This window comes from Sorex araneus, chromosome 1 (genome assembly GCF_027595985.1).
Source record: "Sorex araneus isolate mSorAra2 chromosome 1, mSorAra2.pri, whole genome shotgun sequence".
NCBI classification, from domain to species: domain Eukaryota; kingdom Metazoa; phylum Chordata; class Mammalia; order Eulipotyphla; family Soricidae; genus Sorex; species Sorex araneus.
In genome coordinates this window covers 106873090-106894984 of record NC_073302.1, presented here as the reverse complement: position 1 = coordinate 106894984, position 21895 = coordinate 106873090, and the positions used below count along the sequence as shown (strand labels likewise).

The 21895-nt window shown below is 47.2% G+C and overlaps 1 protein-coding gene across 2 annotated transcripts in view; it reads right to left on the bottom strand.

Moving 5' to 3' along the window:
• The window catches only part of FBXL7 (F-box and leucine rich repeat protein 7), a 434915-nt gene extending 413683 nt beyond the window's left edge, over positions 1–21232 (bottom strand). Inside the window, exon 1 of one of the 2 annotated variants that reach the window (XM_055141893.1) lies at positions 20780–21232. In XM_055141893.1, the coding sequence (XP_054997868.1) occupies positions 20780–20816 (37 nt within the window). In that variant the 5' untranslated portion in view covers positions 20817–21232. The remainder of the gene's footprint in view (positions 1–20779) is intronic. The other variant, XM_055141898.1, reaches the window with a different exon arrangement.
• Between the last annotated feature and the right edge of the window lie 663 nt (positions 21233–21895).

Genomic DNA, 21895 nt, shown 5'->3' with positions numbered 1-21895 from the left:
TAATGTGGAAATCATCTGCCACACAGGCAGGGGGAGGGTATGAGATGGGAAGGTATACTGGGGTTTTTGGTGGTGGAAAATGTGCACTGGTGAAGGGACGGGTGTTTCATCATTGTATGACCGAGACTTAAACCCAAAAGCTTTGTAACTGTTCTCACAGTCATTCAATAAATAAATTTATAAAAAATAAAAATAAAAAAATTAAAACTTAGTTGTTCCTAAGGGGGGAAAAGCTGTAGGTGAGAGGGGAGCATGAAAAAAGATGAATATATACGTCTCAGATATTTCTGAGATGCTTCCCAGTTTGGCCAGGATTATCCGGTGCCTACAAAATAGACACCTGAGAGAAATCAGAGAGAGACTCTGGCTACAGAACACATAGGAGTTTATATACCAAGAATAAATGAATTTTGACTTAATTTGTAGACAGTGGGAGTTGAGGAATATTTTCTAAAGGAGTAGCTGGTTATTTATGCCAAGGAAACTTTAGAAAACCTGCATCTTTGTAGTACTGATAATATTGAACGAATAATAGTTTTCCAATTACTCCCAATTTCTCCAGATTACAGAGACTCCAATTATGATTGTTTGCTAATCCCAATGGAACATTATTTATGCATAATAAAATGACTAATAAACTATTTAGGATGATCAAGAGACTACATATTAATTTAGTCATTTTCCATTTTCTTTGTGATTCATTCAGCCTAGTCCTGTGTGTTTTATCTGTCTAATGAATTTTTACTTGGTACTAGCCTATCATGTAACAAGCATTGCCAATTTCCCAAATCTCTCAGTAGAGAGTAATAAGAATTGCTGATTTTCAGACAATAATATCTATGACCATCTGTTTCCACTTCACTATCTGTTCCCCACTCTTCTACTACCAACCACTGTGACCTTCGGAGATCGCTCTTCAGATAATCAGCAAATGGGATCATGTAGGACTTACTGAGGATGTATGATTCCCATGCCAGGGTCGAAGGCACAGAGCAGACAAATAAATGGTCTCCAGGCCCACCTGCAGTAATTTCTGAGTTCTGACAAGTTCCATGATGGCTCTTCAAAGCTAACAGGAATAGTAGCAACCGGGAACATTACAACTGGCTCTGTAGAATTATTGGACAAGATCCTTGAGCCAAATAGACTTGCAGTCATAGTCTACCCAGTGAAAGAGCTCCATTCGGTTCTCCAGCAGGAATCAGTTCCTGTCTCACCTGTAAGCTGAGGACTCCCCTCCCGGGAGAGAAGGATCCTTGGAGAGATTTCGCAGCAGCAGCATCGTCCTGCTGGAAGAGCATCCCGTTCCCACTGCCCCATCTCCCGTAAGCATCTGTAAAAGGATTTGAGGGACAGGTTTCTGGGAAGCCCCCTTGGGAAAAGGCCAGGTGAAGGCAGACAGGGCAGGGACACGGGATGGTCTGGTAGAGATGCCATAAAGTATCTCATCAGTCCCTGAGAGCAGTGAAGCAAGATGGCTCTTCAGAACTACCCAGACTGGACCTCTCCTCAGCCAGCTGGAGTAACTGCCTCACCCTGGGTAAAAGCAACCTCTGATGAGGCACCAGGCTTTGAGAGACCAGGATTCTGTGGAGCTTAGGGTATGGCAGCTTCAGTCCTGTGGAGGCTAATCTGGCAGGAAAGAAGAACAGCCTCTACATTCAGCTCAAGTCTTCTGAAAGTAAGAGGAAAAAGAAGCAAGGGAGAGAGAGAGAGAGAGAAAGAGAGAGAGAAATGATTCCAAAAAGGCACAGGATGACTCAGCAGTAAGACTAGTTCTTCTTTCCTGGGTTCAATCCCCAGCATCATGAGAGAAAATCAAATTTAGTGTACTAAAGAGTTATTCTCTGTCTGACCTATTCCATTTTTCTGCCTCAATTTCCCCTCTATAAGGTGAAAAGAGGTTACTTTTCCCATATATACACAATTCTATTCCACACCTCATTCCTGGTCCATTTTCCAAATCCCCTTTGCTGCTAATCTCAAGATTTACAAAGTATTGGGGGTGAGTGTGGGGGGGATTACATATCCGAAGTTTCTGGTAGCATTTGTAATGAATCTTTGTGAAGTGAGAACATGTGATCAACAGCCACAGAAAATTCTAATCTACACACTGCAGTGGACACACAGCCATCCCAGGATTAAATTAGATTTGCAGGCAGCAGCTCGGGGATTTTGACATTACCATGAATACAATTATTCAGTTAGTTGTATCTTTATTACCCATGTTCCCCCTGGTGAGGCAATTTTCCTTATTGGAAGTAAAGCAGCCCCAACCAAAGCATTTAAAAATGATCCTTTTCCTGTTTTTATTAGCCCGTATCAAATAAATGACGATTTGAAGCACAACCAACGGGAGGGAATTGGCTTTTTATTGCTCAGTTCATGTTGTTATGGCTTCACAAACGGAGAAAGACTCCCCAAGGAAATACTGTCTCACAAAACAAGCTCACAAGGTAATCAACAGGAGAGATCTTTCAACAGAAATGGAAGATGGAGGAAATTATTAAAATATAATTGAATAAGCAAAGCAGATCCAAAAGGACAAAAATGTCACATCTTGAAATTCACTGAAGTATATGCAATATGTATGACAGACATTGTCCAAATGAAGTGGGACAGATCTTTCCAACCAATGGAACAGTTGTTGATCATTAAAATAAAAATATGAAACACAAAGATGAGCACACCAGTGCTGCCTGTGAATGGATTTACACTCTGGCCCTTCCAAACACATATGTCAAGGCAGCCCAGCGTCAGGTAGACTAAAATGTCCACGAAGGAGACACTGTACCCACCCATCTGAGCTAAACTTGCATTCAGGCTGAAAAGGCAAAGTAAAACACAGTTCCAAGTGGATTCATGGAAACACTCCAAGTCCAAGATGGGATATGGGGGACTCTGCCTCTGCTCGAGTGAGTCTTCTGACAACCTTTGGCCTGAAGTTATTCCTCTAATGGATGTCATGCTATTAGAGAAAAAAAATATTTGACATTTCAAGTTTAGTCTTCTCTTAAAAAGTGCCTTATAGGATATGTATGTCTACACACTTAGAGATGTGGATGTGAAGGATAATGGGATTTGTTTAATTTATATTAAACTATTATCGGTATGGGCTTGTGTATGTATATGTATCCACATACTCACTATATTTCAATAACACGTTGAATTGCTCAGGAAACTAATTATTTCCCTTTAGATTTTATTCAGCCTGGGAAGCTAGAGACAGATCAATTATAAGTCATATGATCACAGCATACACACACACACACACACACACACACACACACACACAGGAACTTTCCTATCCAGCATAGTGAAAGGGAGAGACAGGAATGCCTTCTGCAGTAAGTAGCTCCATGTAGGAGTTGAAACGGATTCCTAATCCTATGAGTACATAAGGCAAAAAGAACACTTTTTAATCTCAAGACTAGCTTTGGCGGGGGGGGGGGGGAGTATTATAAGGTGACCACACCATATGATGTACAGGGAGGCTCCTGGCACAGTGCTCTGGGGTCCAATGCTGCTAGGGATCAAACCCAAGATGCCACATGCGGAGCATGTGTTCTGGCCTTCTGAGCTACCTCCCTGGTCTACAACGGAATCACTTTAAAGTTTTCCAGATGAATAACTCAATCATCCCATAAATTCAATTCCCAAGATAACTGAGATGATCATTTTCAATAAAAAACACACAGCAATGTTCCTTCTACTCAACCACAGAACAGAGTTAAGTCAACAACACTGAAACCAGGGAAGTAGCAATTGTCTTCAGCAGTGCTAACAATTAAACGTCTTGTTTTCCTTTGAAACTCTTTTTGGCGTATAGGGAAGCAAAAAATCTGGCAGGCCAAAAATAGGCCTTCGGGGAAAAGTTCATTTGTGGGCTGTGGGGAAGGGGATGGGAAGGGTGAGTGGAAATCACCTTTGGAAAAAATATATATATTTACCGTGGCGTATTCGATATGCCAAAAACAGAAACAACAAATCTCACAATGGAGACATTACTGGTGCCCGCTGGAGTCAACTGATGAGCAACGGGATGACAGTGATACAGTGATACAGGGAAATGTCTCTCTTCAAGTACTCTCCCAGAAATGTTCTCGCCAGTGGAGAAAGTGTACGGAGACTGTTTGCTGTGCCTGATTTTATTCCCTTTCCCAACTTCCCTTTCTTCTTCCCAAGTCCTCCGCATCAGCGAAGCAATCTATTGATTCGTTGAGGGTTTGGTCATACATGGTGGGGATCGAGGGCTATCCCTGGCTCTGTCTGTGCTCAGGAGTGCTCCCTGGCCTGCTCAGGGAACCATAAGCTGGGTCAAGCCTGCCACAAGAGCATCTAAAGCAAGCAGCCCACCTCCGGGACACTCTCTCCAGCCCACGCTCAACAATGTAAAGAAGGTGGTGGTGCAATGGCTTAAAGGGGGACGCCCAGGTCACCCATGGCCGGGAGTATCGGGAGAAGGAAAGAAACAGAAGGGGAAGCGGAGAAGAGGTAGATGAGAAGCAACGGGGCGGGGGCTCGAGGGGATTCGGGTGTATCGGTGGTGCTGAGGAATAACAGCAAATAGATCCAAACCACAGAGTCAGGACCACTGAAATCCTGAGACCCAAATTTTAATGACCAAACTTAAAAGCTGCCTGTCAAGAGGGCAGGCTGGGGCTAGGGCTGGGTGGTGGCAGAAGGCTGGGGGGCGGGGGGCGGGTGGAGGGGAGGTAGAAGAGGGAGCCTGGTGGAGGGAAATGGACACTGGTAGTGGATCGGTGATGGGACATTGTATGTCAAAAACCCAACTATGTCTAACATTGTGACTCATGGTGCTTTCAGAAAATAGAATTTGGGGAAAATAAATAAGGTGACAAACTATTCAACTCCGCCGTGTCTCTCTCATGATGGATGCATGTTATGAAATAGTTCTCTTTATTCTTTCTCTTACCAATGTGCCTCAAGCTTGTTTGATTGTTTTTGTTCTCTGAAGAACCCAGAGGGGTAGAATATGAGTTCTCTTGCATCTAAACACATCAATATTAAGATGCAATTACATATTTAAAAGTGTAAAAGTGCAAGTCAGAATATCCTCAGAAGAAAATGTCTGTCCAGAGAAATCTTCGTATTTAGTAGAATGCTCTAGTGTAAGAAGGGCTCATCACAAATGTAATAGGGTTTGCATAAGCTTCTTTCAGATATGATAAAGACCATGGGTACTGATATCCCCTAATTTATTTGTTTAAAAATATATTAAGACCTACTATGTGAGAAAATTATATTGACAACAGACTGAGCATGTGATGGGATGAACAATAAATAAATACAAAGAGAGAAAAGACAGAAAATCTGAGTAAACTGTAGTGAAAGGAATGGAAAGTAGTAAAGGCCAAAGAGACGTGATGCATATTTCACCACAATGACTGGACCTCAGTGACTTTTGGTATCCACTCATTGTTTGTTTGGGGGGGCCACATATATTGACGCTCAGGGATTACTCCTGTCTCTGTGCTCGGAATTATTCTTGGCAGTTCTTAAGGGTCCATATGGGATGTCTGGGATTGAACCCAGGTCATCAAATGTCCTTCCCACTGTACTGTCGCTCTGGTCCTGTACCAATGATTTCTATCGAAAGTAGCACATCTTATATTTAAGAGAGCCCAACACACACATGGAGCTGCTTGTCATTCCCACCTGCTTGAATGACAGAAATCTCAAAGAAAATGCCCAGAACACGCCCTGCCCTAAGCATATATTATGTGTCAAGGGAAAGAATATTCGGACTGGGAATGTACCTCAGTGGAGCACCTTGCATACATGAGGCCCTGAGGGTCTATCCATGGGTTGTGCTACAGGGTGCAGAGGGGAGGAAACATTTGTCCAGTCAATCAAGTAGGGAGTATCTGCCACACCTCCCTTTCCTTGGAGTTGAACCAAGTCCAAACTAACACCAAACTCTTCAAAAGAAACCCCAGGTCCCCCACTGCCTTTCCCCTTTCCCCAATGCAACAGCACTGCACCTTTTTTGTTGTTTGGGGGCCACACCCAGTGATTCTCAGGGGTTCCTCCTGGCTTTGCACTCAGGAATAACTCCCAGTGGTGCTCAGGGAACTATAAGGGATGCTGAGGACCAAACCTAGATTGGCTGTGCCCACTGTACTATTTACCCGGGCCCCAGCATTACCTCCCTGAACACTGCACAGCTTCTGATTTTGTTTTTGTGCCATGCCTGGCAGTGCCCAGGGCGTAATCCCGCTCTGTGCTCAGGATTACTCCTGGCAGGACTCAGTGGGGACCACATGGGTGCTAGGGACCAAACCCGGGTCAGCCGTATGTAAGACAAATGCCGTAGAACTTGTACTGTTGCTCCAGACTTCTGGAATCTTCTGGAAAGGACGCTTTTCAAAATGGAGATGTAACCAGTCACATGTGTTGGGGGTGCCCAGAGCCCTAGGTGCTACTCAACCCACCATGAGCAATTCCCAGGGGTTCCAGAGCTCAGGAAGTCTCCCCACTGTCATGTAGGCAACAGGTGCAGAAACAGACTGGTATCAACTCATCTTAATGAACTAGCCCCATGAACACTCTCAAAGACCTCTGATCAATGCAATTATTCAATAGCAGAGGATACTAGGAGATTAAAAAAATGGGGCTCAAGGATGCTGAGGGTTCTCCATGTTATAGTTGGTTCTCATGATCTTTTCGGGAGAAAAAATGGATCTGAAAGTTCTCTAAGCATCCTCAATGGAAATTTCCAGAGGGAAACACACACCCACACTCAGTTGAGTTGCATCAATGAGGAAGTACACACTAATGAAAACTGTTAGTTTTGTCATGAACATTTATCTAGTGATAATTTTGTCTGCATTCTCATTGTTACAATTTTATCGACATACAGATGCTCCTCATGCTGCTGCAGAATTCTGTGACCTATTTCCTCCCCTCCACACCCTGTAGCACACCCCACAGAAATTCGTAGGCGACCCAGGCTTCTCTAGTTCCAGCAGAGTTGAAAAGCATTTCAAGGATCTCCATTTTTAATCCTTGGGCCTAAGCAGTGTAGAATATTCAACAGTGCCTGTTGGGCGGGAGTGTTAGTATAACGAGGAGGGTGCTTGCCTAGCACACATCCAACCCAGGTTCAATCCCGGCAGTCCATATGATCCCCCGAGCTCGCTAGGAGTGACCTCTGAATGCAAAACCAGGAGTTAGCTTTGAGCACCTTAGGGGGACCCAAAAACAACTCCCCCAAAACTACCTATCAGTTTCTCTAACATGACCAAATTCTTTTGCTCTACCTTGTACCATTTAATGGCATCTGAGGGCATATGGAATTTAGAATACAGTATTTAGTAGCTGACGGTGCCCGACTAATCTTCATTGTAAAATCAAGACCAATCACTTCGATTCTCTGACCTAGGGACTGAAAATAATGATAAACACCCCTTCCACAATCCCTGTGGCAACAAATGAGATGAATTACTGAAATGCTTTCTAGTCTTCAAAGCAATTTCATAGATACCATGGAGAAGCCTCCCAAGGGCTGGAAAAAGAGAGGGGCACATTTGCAAACACATACTGGAATAATTCCCCGTCTTAAGAGCTGTTTCAAATCCATGGTTTTGGAACCAGAGGGAAGTAGAAACAGCTTTTGTTTTTCAGAGCTGGTACTAAGCCATCTCAGGTAAATGACATCCTGGGACAAAACTCTATTAAAAGTTCATAAAATTTGGGGTCTGGAGTGACAGTGGGTAGGGCACTTGCCTTGCACATGGCCATCTAGTTTCTATCCCCTACACCCCATAATCCCCCAAACCTGCCAAGAGTGATCCCTGAGCACAGAGCCAGGAGTAAACACTGAGCACCACCAGGTGTGCCCCCCCAAAAAAAAGAAAAAACAAACTAAAAATTAAAGTTAATGTGGTCTGAAAAATTCAGTTAAGTTTCCCTCTGCACTTTCCCCACTATAGAACATGCTAACTAATTACTGCTATGGTCATTATAGACATTGGAGTACTGGCTAATCTGTCAGATTATTGCCTCGTCAAGGTTAATGTGGCCTTGAAAGAATTAAATGACAGAAAAATTTTCTTTGAAAGATCTAGTTTTGATCAATGAGTCTATAACTGTCCCTTGTGTGGGGGGGGCGGGGAGGTGCTATTAGTTGTGTTAGGGTGTTTGTTGATCAGTTGGGTCATACCTAACTATGCTCACAGCTTACATATCTATGCTCAGGGATCATCCTAGTCATGTGACCAGGAGTCATATGCATTGCTGGGGATTGAACCCTGGTCTCTGGCACACAGGGCAAGCACCTTACCTGCTGGACTATCTCTCCAGCCTCTGCTGTTCCTGTTTTTAAGGGTTTACCAAATAGCACTTGACTGGAATCCCTCTTCCACTGGATTTCCCACACTGAATGGCCAAGCCTTAGCTCATCATAGGTTGATGGTGCCCGTATCTCAGCAGATGCTCCCGTGGAGGGACAGTGTCACAACAGGATGAGAATGAGATGAGTGCTTCATTGCCCCCTAAAGCTTTACTGTGGGGCCCAAGAGAAAGGACAGACATTAGAGTGTTTGTGTTGCATATACATGGCCAACTCAGTTCGATACCTGGCAACACCTACGGTCCTCCAAACACTACTCTAAAGTGATCTCTGAGCTCAGAGCCAGAAATAAGCCCTGAGCACTGCCAGATCAGAGGAAAGCTCCACTGCAAAGACAAGCCACCTGTTCACAGCCAACCTCAATGGGACCAGAAGTAGAGTCCTGCCAGCCCCTGGGAGGAAAACCTGCCTGGAGCCCCAGCAGTCGCTTGCACTGATTGCCACTGAAGACGTGGTTTCGAGACGGGCTGCAGGGCGTTACTTCCTTCATCGTAACAGCTACTTCCCAGTCACTGCTACTCTTGAGACTGGGATAGATTCGGGCTGCAATAAATGAAATGGGAGGCTGTAACGGGCACACTGAGAATGCCAACATAGCCGCAGGACTTCTGAAGTGATGAGTCCCCGCACCTGCCGTGGGCACAAGCCAGGCTCCTAGCTTCTCACTCTGCATCTGTAAAATGAGATTGCCATCTCTGGATGTCACGATTAAGGCAAAGGAGTGTGATGGGGTGCTCAGGGAGGAAAGGTCACTTAGAAAGTCCTCAGTGATTGCTAACTAACACTGTTCATTAAAACTCATTTGGTGCATCTAGACTGTGAACTGAGCTACAACCCCATGCCGCCTGGGGAGGGGGAAGGATTTTCTCTCTCAACACTTTCTTTCTACGGGGGAGAGAGCAGCGGTGGCGGCAGCAGCAGCAACAGCAGCAATGCCCAGGTGGCGTCCGCCACTTCCTAGAACTCACAACCCAGAGGTATGAGTTTACGGTGACTTGTCGCGCCAAGAGATCATGGGGTGGGGGTGTTACTGGCATGCTCTCCGCCCAGATGACATCCCGAGCAGCTGCGCATGCACGGCCCCTCTGCTCCTTAAAGACTATGATCCGAGAGGTCTACTAACCCATTTTGGCACCCCGCGACTTCTGATAGGAATGCCTCTAGACTCTGAACTGAGCTGAAATAACAGAAATCCAAAACCAAAGAGCTCATATAATCTTCATTCTCAGCAATGGAAAACAAATTATCCAATGATGCCTTTTCAGCAGGTTTGAGTCTTGGGGGAAAATTCCAAATAATAATAGTGAGTTCTCTGTTGAAATATTGAATGTATTCAAAGTATAGAGATAATAAAGTAAAGATCATTAGCCACTCAGGCTGGGGGATGGGTGTGGGAGGGGGGTATACTGGGGTTCTTGGTGGTGGAACATGTGCACTGGTGAAGGGATAGGAGTTTGATCATTATATGACTGAAACTTAAAGCTGAAAGCTTTGTAATTTTTGTCACAGTGATTCAATAAAATAAACATTTTTTTAAAAAAACTCATTTGGGAAGAAAATGCACATGCCACAAAGGTTGGGGTGGGGTGGGGTGGTGGGAGGGATACTGGGATCACTGGTGGTGGAGAATGGGCACTGGTGAAGGGATGGGCACTAGATCATTGTATAACTGAAACGTAAACACGGAAGTTTGTAAGTCTGGAACTGTACCTCACGGTGATAGGTTAAACAACTTAAAAATAAAAATTAATAAAAAACTCATTTGGGGAGTATGGTCAGTCTCAAGTAGGAGCACTTGGCTTGCATGGGTGAGGTCCCCAGCATCACAAAAATAAAACAGAATAGTCACGAACATAATAAGCCTGGTTAACAAGCCAAGCCTTGCAAACATCCAGGAATAATCAGTTATGTTTCATGAGCTGCACTATCGTTAGGAGATATAAGCAGAACATTAATTCAGTTTTTTACGCTGGAGGACAAGAAATATTCTCATTCCCCAGACCTCTGAATTTGTCCTTTACACCATGTTCCTAACACTTCGGTTGTTCCTTATAGTCCACTTGTTGGTATCTGGCCAGTTCCTCCTGAGATCTAAGATCCATCTAACAGCCAGAACACATGGCCTGGCCATAGCCTGTGGACATAGCTCATATGTGCCCACAATTAGGCTGAAATAGTCACTGAACCCTCAAGAGGCCCCAAGCTCATATAAGCAATCTCCCCCTGCCTCCTCTACCTCTCCACCTTGCCACAGAGTGAAGTTCCACATAGCCAGAAGGTCAGTCCACAAGTATAAGAAAAATTCCGGATATTTTTCCCTGGAAATCGTGATTCCCTTTCTGCTGCTCCATCTGCTTGAAAAATGCAGAAAAGGAATTTACCACAGAAAGGGTAGCAAACAAAAAATGTTTTAATAACATTTCTACACATTGCTCAGGGCTTCTAAAGTTACAATTATGAGTTCATGCAGTGTTAACAACTGGTTTGCATTTGGTGATGGGTTTTGAATTCAAACAGGCATTGATAGAACAGGCACATCTAATACATCGACCTAATAGAGATTTACGCTCCAGAAACAGTCTTCCCTGCTTCAGGCATGGGACAGGTACGGTCTGGAGCGTGTGTTCCTGGTTCACTGCATTGCTGAGGAAAGCCCAGAAATGATTCCTGAATGATTCATATCAGAAGTGTCGCAGTTGTCTGTCTTTAGGGTATTAAGTAACCCAAGCAAAGGGGTTCTAGTCTCCCCCGCTGGATTAGCTGGAGAAGGACCTGGTCTGGCCTTTCTGAACCATTCCATGATCTCACATACGAAATCCACAGGCTACAAACTCACTTTCCATGAAATAAATGCTATGAGAATTGGAATTAGGGAGGTTTTCAGGGACACCTAGGAAATGTCTCTACATTCAAAGAAATATCTCCCAAAGATCTGTGGCTAGTACTCTCCCCAGTTACCTATTTGATTGCTATTTTCAAAAACATTTGCATCCATTAGCTTTTCCAGGAATTGCAGGCTTTGGACAAGACTGACATTAAAGACACACACTTTTCTGAGTCCACATCTCACCTATCACTTTCATACTTGGCACAGGAAGAGAAGTGGGGTCTCCCCCCTTGAGAATTCGCACTTACGATCTTGTTCTGACATCACTAGCCTGTCTCGTTTCTCAGTGAAATGTTAACTTTCCTCAGAACAAGCCTGATTTTGTCTTAATAATGCAGTGAGTACATTTCTGTCACTAGAACCCAGAACAAAGCTACATTCTGGACAAGTCAGTTGATATGGACTTTATGATCCCATGAGAGAATAACTGCCCTGTCTGGGCTCAATCAAAGCACATCATAATTCTGAGGGAAATATGGTCCTTCTTTGGTTCTAGTCAATATGGAGCTTCTGATCAAATATCACTGTCCAGCAGAACCGATTCAAACGCTGACACTTCGACTGAAAACATTTATTCCAGACATTCAACCCCAGCACAATGCAGGGTCCTGTTTTAAGACTGAGTGACGTTGATGTTTTATGGTAATAAACAGAAGTAAGACTAAAAGCATAGGTAGAGTCAGAACCCATAATACCTCTGAAAATAAGAGCAAATTGTTTCTTAAACCTGATTCTTTGACCAGGGAGCTATATCCCACGGAAGGCAGGGAAACACTGTAGATTTTCCAATTAATATCCAGATCGGACAATAGGCACTGACACCAGTGACAGAGACGGAATATGTGTATTGGCTTCATGAAAGACACGGAAACACTTTTAAGCAACTAAAGGGCACAAACACATTGAGAGGGGACATTAGCAATCTCAATTAGAAAGAGTAAGAACTCTTTTAAAAGAAGGTGGATTGTATGGTGAAGGAGAGAAATGAAATGTTTGTGGTTGTGAACAAAGAGCCACACAGAGAGATGCTGATTTACAAGGATAACCACAGGCCACTTCATGGATTGTTGAAATACAGTGTTATTCCAATAGAAACATTAAGATTAAAATTACCTCCTGAAACACAACCACAGTAAACAACCACCCTTTATCAACAAACTTCACGGCACCTTATAGGTGCTTGACGAGGAACCCAGTGAAGGGACCTGTACTGAAAGCCCCTCCTCCACTCAATAAAGAAATCTCTAGTCCAACATCCTTTATGCAACTGCCAGTTTACCAGCTTCAAGGATTCTATTGCTCACCAGGAAACCTATCTCAGATGTGGAAAACTCTGAAAGCTTTATTTTTATGAGTTTTATTATTTATTTAGAGTTTATTATTATTATTATTTTGTTATTATTATTATTTTGTTATTATTATTATTATTATTTTGTTGTTGTTATTATTATTATTATTATCAGAGAGTCTCTTGCCCGCACGCCTGACTGTCTTCCCGGGGGCCCCTAGGAGGGGATGGGCTCCAGCTTCCTTCCCCACACCAAGCAGAGCTCCCGGCGGCAGAGGACCACCGGAACCTAGCTACAGCCATGCTCGAGGCCCCTCTCCACACGTTCGGACAGGCCTCATGCATGAAGGTACTGGCAGAGGAACCCAGGTATGTGTAATCCCATCAACGGCCAACATCCAGAGAGACTTTAAAGCAAGCTCTCAGAAGCCGCGGGATATCTTTAGCCTGCTTCTCCCTTTGGGAGAAACTGGCAGTCTTCTGAGAGTTTCCTGCCCACATGGGACAGCCTTGCAAGCTTCCCATGGTGTATTCATATGCAAAATCCAGTAACAAGCTGGATCTCATTCCCATGAGCCTGAAGAGCCCCCAGTGCAATATAGTTAGGAGGGTCGAGTCCAGATGAACTTCTAAGATCTCAGGGAAAGGATGAAATGAGATGTTACTGGGCCCTCCCGAGAAATCAGTGATTAACAGGCTATCGTGATCGTGATTATTATCATTATGCGTTCTTCAGAATGACTCATGCCCGTCTGCATCCCACAGAAATTGAATCTTCTTCCTAACAGCTCTTTCATTTTTGATACATCAAGCTTCTAAGTTTCATGTCTTCCTTTCAATACTCAGAGAAGCTGTTTTATTTTTTAATACATCCCTAACATGATACTTTAGGCCCAGAGGTTCCACCAGTCAAACAGCCAAATAGAGCAATTCAAGCAGTTTCCAGAGTCACCGTAATAAAGGCTAAAGGCAAGGTGGCAAGGCCACCAACATTCCGGAAAGGAAAAAAAGGCAGCTTAAAAGTTCGTCTCTTTCCAGGAGGAGCAGGAGTTATGGCAGTTTTACATAAACTGATTCCCAAAGGGGAAGAAAAGTTGCTTCTCTTTCTTACCCCCCCCATGATTTTAAAAATGCAAAATGATTCCCCAAATCTTTAAAAACATCTTACTGCCAGACCAAAGACAGTATTGTTTGCAGCACCAATTCTGTGATTTGAACTGAACAGTGGAACCAGAATCATTTATCTTTTGCATTTCATCAAAATGAAATCATTTACTGGCAGCATAAAGCCTATGTCTATTTCAGAATCACAAAGGTATTCAGAGGCATTTCCAGGCCAATATGTACAGATCCAGTACGTCAGGCGTTACTGACCCCTGGTCAAATCATGAAAATCAGGTCCTAGACCCCAATACTTCACCAAATCAGTCCCAAAGCATGTGGTGTGACTGAAAGAAACATATAAGCAAAGAGCTGAGGTAAATACATATATGTGTATGTATATATGTACATATATATTATACTCATTAAATCCACTGGCAATTTGCTCCAATGAGCTATACTTACAGAGCACTATTGATGTTACTCTGGCATTAAATAATGATCTATGCACCCCCCCAATCCTTGCTATAACACAGTAGCAGCCAACATACAACCTAGATTCTCAAGTGTTACTTCTTTCTTCCCTTTTCTAAATGGCAACTTTTCCGTCAGGCTCATGGTAACTGGTGTAGTTAAAACTGCAGCACCCTCTTTTTTTTTTTTTTTTTTTTGCTTTTTGGGTCACACCTGGCGATGCACAGGGGTTACTCCTGGCTCTGCACTCAGGAATCACTCCTGGCGGTGCTCAGGGGACCCTATGGGATTCTGGGAATCGAACCCAGGTCAGCCGCGTGCAAGGCAAACGCCCTACCCGCTGTGCAATCGCTCCAGCCCCTGCAGCACCCTCTTTCTTCTGACTCCTGAGAATCCCCAAGACACCTTTTCAAAAACTGAGGACCTTGACTCCTCAGAACATACCAACGTGGTTTACTAAATTACTGTTTGTGAAAACATGCATTTTATCATGCCATTTTTCACTCTTTCACTGACTTTCTCTCACTCTCTTGGTCTAACTCCCCTGTACTCTCTCTCAACTCGCTCTCTCATGCTCTCTCTCTCTCACTCTCTCTCTCTCTCTCTCTCTCTCTCTCTCTCTCTCTCTCTCTCTCTCTCTCTCTCTCTCTCACACACACACACACACACACACACAAGTTCACAGAAGCAGTATCTTCATCTGCTCTGTTGTTCTGACAAAGAATCTAGGAGAGTTCCTGGCACTGATTAGGAAATAAGAAGTCACGGTTAATTCAGTCACTAGCTGAATGGATGGGAAAGGGACTCCTGTGTCAGCAGAGATAGGACAGGGGTTAAGGTGATTTCCGTGCATGTGGCCAACCCCAGTTTGACTCTTGGCACCACCCGGGGTCCTGTCAGCCCTGCCAGGAGTGATCTCTGAGCACAGAGAAAGGAACAAGTCCTGAGCACCACTGGGTGTTCCCTTTTCCCTATCCTACTCCCCCTAAAAAAAAAAAAACAGAGGTGCCTGGAGGCTTAAACAGACTTGGCCGGCTTGGTCCTGGGTCTCCAGTCCAGCTCTGTGCACAGCAGGATGCTTGCAGATGATCATCCTCCCTGCACCTGTGTTGCTCCGTCTGCTCCGAGGAGCCCCTGCAAAGCGCTGGCCCCATAGGGGTGCCTCGAGGGCTCCACAAGTCAGTATGCGTCAAAGGCTGAGAATCGTGTTGGATAGAGCAAGCTTTCAATGCGCGTTCACTGCCATCTTTTATTATTTTTTCAAGACAAATTTCCCAAGGTGGTGAGAGATTTGTGATGATTTATGCGTGCGCAGGCAACTGGCTCCCCTCACCTCTGACAGCACAGGTCTGAGATGGTAAGAAGGACCCCAGGCCCTTGCTGGAGCCTCGGAGCTACCAAGGGTCACACCCCATCACGAAGGCCTCAGCAGCTCCCATCTCACAACACGCTCCCTTACAAAGGAGCTATTAACCGTGTATCACTTCCCCTGACCCGCTGGAGTCGGATAAATAGAACAGGGAAGCCCCCGAGTAAGGGTGAGGCTCAGACCCTTAAAAGGCAGGGAAAGTAGCGAGTCGCCCTTGACTTGAGCCGCACGCTTTGTTTATTTGGCTTAACTGAAGTCAAAGCTAATGGTCCTAATGGCTTTGGATCACCCCGACTCACTCTCCAGATTTCTGTGCACGCACTGTAACTTACACTTTATGAAAGAAGATAAAGAGAAAAAACAGCCCTCCATAAAATAATTTACCAGAACAGACTAATCATTTCGACATCCGCTTATGTTTCTAGAAAGCGAGCAACCAGGGAAGGCGGGGAGACGATGTCCAAGAGCACCCTCTGATTCTACCAACAAGCGAAAAGCGGGAGGGACGGGGCTGCACATTAAATCATTAATGTGAGCAGCCCCTAAGCACTAAGGAACACAGAGCACTTGGGGCTAGCCCAGGAGTGGTTTACACATAACTTGAATAGGGGAGCGAAGCAGATATTTCCGAACTCCGTGTTGGAAAAAAAAAGAGTTAGAATGAGGAAGGCAGTTATAAGGGATACAGGGAAAGGGGCACTGACTGATTTCTGGGCAATAACAGTGCTAAGTTAGCTTTTTAGTTTAACTGGTCTACCCAAGGCTAATCTTCCTCAGCAAGTTCTGTTGTGGTATTATAAGAGCAAGATATGGCGAAGGCAACTGGGGCTAGAGAGACTGCACAGATGTTAACACATGTGCTTTGCATGCCGCCAACTTCACTCTGATCTTCAGCGATGCCAGTGGTCCCCATTGCACTGCCAGTGGTGTTCCCTGAGCACAGAGCAAAAAAGTAAGACCAGAACACTGCTAGGAGTGGCTCCCAAAAGAATAACAACAACCAAAACATAACAATAATGAAGAAGAGCTGAGAAATAATGCCAGGAATGAATGTCTCTCCCCATGATTTGGGGGTAACCAAACAAGTTCTCAGTATCTACACTGAAGCTGGAATCAAATTTACTACCAAGTGGATTCCCTGAGCGCTACACAAGAACACCTCTCCCGCTTCAAACACAAGCTCAAAGATTCACTGGTTCCACGCGGAACTCAAGATTCAGTGTTCTGGACCTTCTCTCAAGTGAGATGGGGGGCAAGGGGGCTCTTACGGCAGTGGGGAAGTCTCAGACCATTTGCACCTGCAGAGAGAGATAGACCTCGGGAATAAGATATTTTGTCTTAGTTTTCCAAAAGGGCTGGAGCTATAGCACAGTGGTTGGGCTTTCGCCTTCCACTCGGCCAACCCGTGTTCGATTCCTCCGCCCCTCTCAGAGAGCCCGGCAAGCTACCAAGAGTATCTCGCCTGCATGGCAGAGCCTGGCAAGTTACCCATCGAGTATTTGATATGCCAAAAACAGCAACAACAAGTCTAAAAAATGAAGCTGTTACTGGTGCCCGCTCGAACAAATCGATGAGCAACGGGATGACAGTGACTCTTCCAGTTTCCCAAAAAAGGGCTTTTTCAAGGAGCAAGAGAAGGAGATATTCCATATGAAACGTAGACTTTTTCAACGGTTCCATACTTCAGCAATACTTATAAATTCGAGAAGTGATTTACAATTTTTGGTGGTTTCAACAACTATGTGGTGGTAAAATACGCTTCAACAGCAGATTTTAAAGCACAAGCACCAATGTTCTCGAGTGATCTCTCACTGCAATCTAAAGCTCAGCATTCATTAATAATTTCCCCCTTGTGTTCTAAAATAGTCCATACCAGGGGCCGGAGCAATAGGACAGCAGGTCGGGTGTTTCTCTGGCACACGGCTGACCCAGGTTTGATCCCCAGCATCCCAGAGGGTCCTCCAAGCACCACCAGGAGTAATTCCTGACTGCAGAGCCAGGAGTAACGCCTGAGCATCGCCGGATGTGATCCCAAAAATGCCAAAAAAAAAAAAAAACCTAACTAAAATAGTCCATGCCTAAATTGCATGAAAAATCTATTTTTAAGAATATTTGCACGCAGCCAACCGGGTTCGATTCCTCCGTTCCTCTCAGAGAGCCCAGCAAGCTACCGAAAGTATCCCGTCCACACGGCAGAGCCCGGCAAGCTCCCCATGGCGTATTCGATATGCCAAAAACAGTAACAAGTCTCACCATGGAGACGTGACTGGTGCCTGCTCGAGCTCATCGATGAACAACGGGACAATAGTGCTACAGTGCTATGTCTACTTTAATAATAGAAATATCCTTTAATAGCAGAGATATCTAAGAGTTGCTTCTACATCCCTGAGAAGTTTATATTTTAGCACTCAGGGAATAACTCAGTAGCTAAGATTTAGCGCTTATCTTGCAAGCTCAATGGCATGAGTCTGATCCCCAGCACCACCCACACGCAGCAAGTTCTGCTGTCTGTCAACCTGACCCTGCAACAGGGTGGAGCATGTGATCTCGGGGAGCCGGGCAGATATACGTGAGCATCACGCTGCAAAAGGACAACCCCCAGAGAGCCCCCAAAGTAAAGATATGTGAGTACTCCGGCCAGGAGTGCAACTGCTGGTAAGCACATGTGTGCAAACCACAGCAACCCCAGAAGAGCACAAGAACCAGAATGTGCAAGAGCCCAGCCATGGGTGAGTGGAATGCCCAGAGAGCACTGCACGAGCAATGCCTCGAAAGCCTACGATGCCCAGAGAATGCAGGGGCACCTCTAGTCACTGCAACAACATCACACAGAGGAGGGAACTACTTTTAAATATAAAGATCAGAGCGGAGAGAGACTTCCCAGAGCAACTGACCCTGTTCAATCCCTGGCACCACCTATGGTCCTTTGAGCCCCTCCAGGAGTGACCCCGAAGCACAGAGCCAGGAAGAAAGCCTGAGCACAGCCGGGTGTAGCTCCAAGCCCTTCCCCCACCAAATTTGGCATTTTTAATTTAAAAAAAAAAAGATTGTACTGACAAATTTCAACAACCTTATTTGCTAGATGTAACCATTCAATAATACAATGTCACAAAGTTACACAAACTTATTTGCAAGTATAAAAACGTCTTATTGGGAGAAACCCAGTGAAACTGGGGGAGTGAGGCAGGGAGGTATGTTTTTCAAGTTCAGGTTCCTTCCATTTCTCCATTTTCTCCTATCAGGGAAGAACCTGATGCTTTTCAAGAGAACAGATGTAAACAAGACCCAAAGCCATCGTCCAGCCAAATCTCAGTTACCTCCCACGACTTTCTATTGGTCCCCTGCAATCAGCTGAGCCCCAGTTCCTTTTCCTAAAAAAAGTCCACAGTGTATCTCAACCCGAAGCCAGTAAAATTTCACTCCGGCTGAAGTGAAAATGCAGAGGTAGCATTTACGGATAACAGCTGGAGAACATTAGTTTCTGTCTCTCCTTTTCTCTCCCCAGGGTTGCAAATGCTGCTGTTCAGACAGGAAGTCGTCATACACCACACGCTGAACAATCTGAGAAGGCTGGGGCAGAAGAACTTGCAATAGGTTAGGCATGGTGGGGAGGGGTCTGTCCCGGCTGCAGAGCCCGATGCTCTAGACCCCTCGGAGTGGCGTTTCCCCACCAGCATCAAGGAACAGCTTGTCTGCACACCAAGAATTGATCAGGGTGCACTTCATTCCCTAAAAGCCTTTTTTAATAACTTGGAGTAAGAAGACTTCATCTTTCATTTTCCACACATTTTTAAGACATTAACTCCAAGGAGTTTTGGGGTGTAGCCAAGATTCTGCAATAATCTTTTTTGGCGCACTTTCACAATTGCTATCTAAAAAAGACAACCTTTTAACTTTAAATATGTAGATGTACACATATATAATATACATCTACAAACCTCTCACACATAACTGTCCAAGAAATATACATAGGCACGTATATGTATACGTATACACATGTCCAAGTATGTCTATGTGTGTGTATATATGTATATCATAAATGGAATTCAAAACATGAGGATCTGGAAAGCAATGATTTAAACAAAAAGTTCTTGCGCATATGGCTTTGGAAGTGTGGCTTTCTGCTGTGAATTCGCAGAGCTGCCGAGAAACAAACACAGACACAAATTCGGAGAGACAGATCCACTTCGGGACAGAACCACTCAAAAGTTCTCCACAGGACTGGAGGAATTTGCTGCAAGAAAGAAGAGCTAAGGGGCATCAGGCCAGACTGCGGGCTGCAGGCTCAGAACCCCCTTTTGGAACCAGGGGTCCTCCAGGGGGCCAGTGCACCCCTGCGTCCTTCACTCCTCCTCCGCCCCTCCACCACCACTTTGGAAGAAGCACCATCCCAACTTTGGAACGTTGGGGAACTGCCTGGGAGCCCGGGCACAGGATCCACGCAGTTCATGTGGGTTACAACGCGAAGGTTGTCTGCAAGGAGGCGGGGGAGGGGCGCGGGAGAAGCCAACCCATCATCCTTTTAGGAGTAGGCGGGGTTTAAAGTTCCCCCAACTTCCAAGTTCCCACTTGACAGGCAATATTTCTGGGCAATTTCCAGCCCTACATAACAGATGGTCCTTTGCCCGTCTCCAGTCCCCGGAGGGGCCAGACAAAGCCCCCCACCCCCCAGCCCGCCACCCCCATCTCCGCCTGGGCTCGCGAGGCCACGGCTGTCGGGGTTCAGATGCACGGAGCTGTCAGCCCAGGGCCAGCGGGCAGGGAATGGAAACGGAACTTCTCGCAGAACTTTTTTCCTGCTGCAGGAGAGTGCCCTGGACGCGAGCACAAAGGCCTGGGAAAGTTTGCCCAGCGCTATTTTTCAAACACGTCGTCCCGCATCTGCCAGCCCCCAACCCCACCCCTACCCCCCGCAACCCACCTCCCCATCCTAAACCCCGACCACCCAAGGAAAGTTGAGGCACCCGGGTTCAGAACCACGCCACAAACGCCGCTGCAGCCCTGCCTGGGACAGCCCGGGAAGTTGCTGCTGCCTGACCCACCCCACCCCACCCCACCCCCGACACCCTCCCCACCCACCTACCCCTGCCCGCCACCCCAAGGTGAGCCGAGCATCCTCGGGGCGCCCCAGCGCTCCGTGCCCCAGGCTGACAGCGCCGAGAGGCCGGAGCGGAGAGGGGGCGCGCCGGGGCCGAGGGCGAGGGGCTGCCTCCGCAGACCCCGGGGCCGGGGGGCGCGATCGGGGCGCGCGGGCGAGCTCGGGGAGGGCCCCCCCCCCCCACTCACCCTCGCTGCCGTACTGTTTGCCATTGTTCGCGCCCATCCTGCCGCCGTCATGCCCGCCGTCTCCCGGGACACTGCATCGCTGGGGCGCACCGGCCGCGCGCGCCGCCCGAGGAACGCCCGCCCGACTGGCCCGTTAGCTGCGCATCGCCCACCCGGGGGGCGGCCGGGCACGGGCTGGAGGGGGAGGAGGACGAGGTGGAGGGGGGGCTGTGCGCTGCTCGCCCCGCGCCCCCTTCGGGCTCCGAGCGGGGCTGCGCTGGGAGGTGCCGGGGGCGGAGGGGGGCGGCGGCGGCGGGGGGCGAGGACGCGCTCAGAAGCGGCGCTGGGGGCCGGCGGGCGCCCCGGGGCCGCGCGGCCGCCGCGGGGTCCCCATGCGCCCCCCCCTCCCACCGATCCCCTCCCTGCACGGGCTGGGCCGCCGCCTCCGGGCGCCCCTGCGCGGCCGCGGCTTCCCCGGGGAGGGCGCGGCGGCGGCCACTTGTTGCGGGTGCCCCGGCCGGGAGGAGACGCGCGGCCCCGCGCTCCAACGCCGCCCGCCGGACTTTTGTTAGCGCCAGGCGCCTCCTCTCGCCGCCCCGCGTCAATCACAGCTGGAGCCCCGGGGAGGGAGGCCGGCCCGGGGATGCGCGGCCTTTTAAAGGGCCAGCGCGCCTTTCCGGGGCCGGGGCTGGGTGCCCCGGGACGCGCCCGTGCCACCCTGGACACCCCAGCCCACCCGCTCTGTACGCGGAGCCGCGTGCCAGCGCCCCCGCGCACCCCGCGGGCCGGGTCCGAGCCGCCGCCGGCCTGCGCTCTGCAACGGCGGGGGGGCTGTGCAGAGGTGCCCTCCGAGGCCACGGGGGTTCCGACCCCTGCAGGTAGAGCCCGGGGCTTGCCCCCCTCACCCCCACCCCGAGGGGCCTCCCACGTTTGGGGGACAGTGGCGCAGGGTGGAGTGGAAAGGGAGGGAAAAGTTGAGAGCAACTTAGCAGGGAGTCGCCCCCCAGCCTCGCACAGTCCCCGCCCCGTGCAGGAGGTTTCCTGGCTTAGAACTTTTAAGAGCTTCCGAGCCAGGAGTGTTATTTTCTCCCTGTTTCCAGGATTTTCTCCACCCACCCACAATCTCACACACATAGA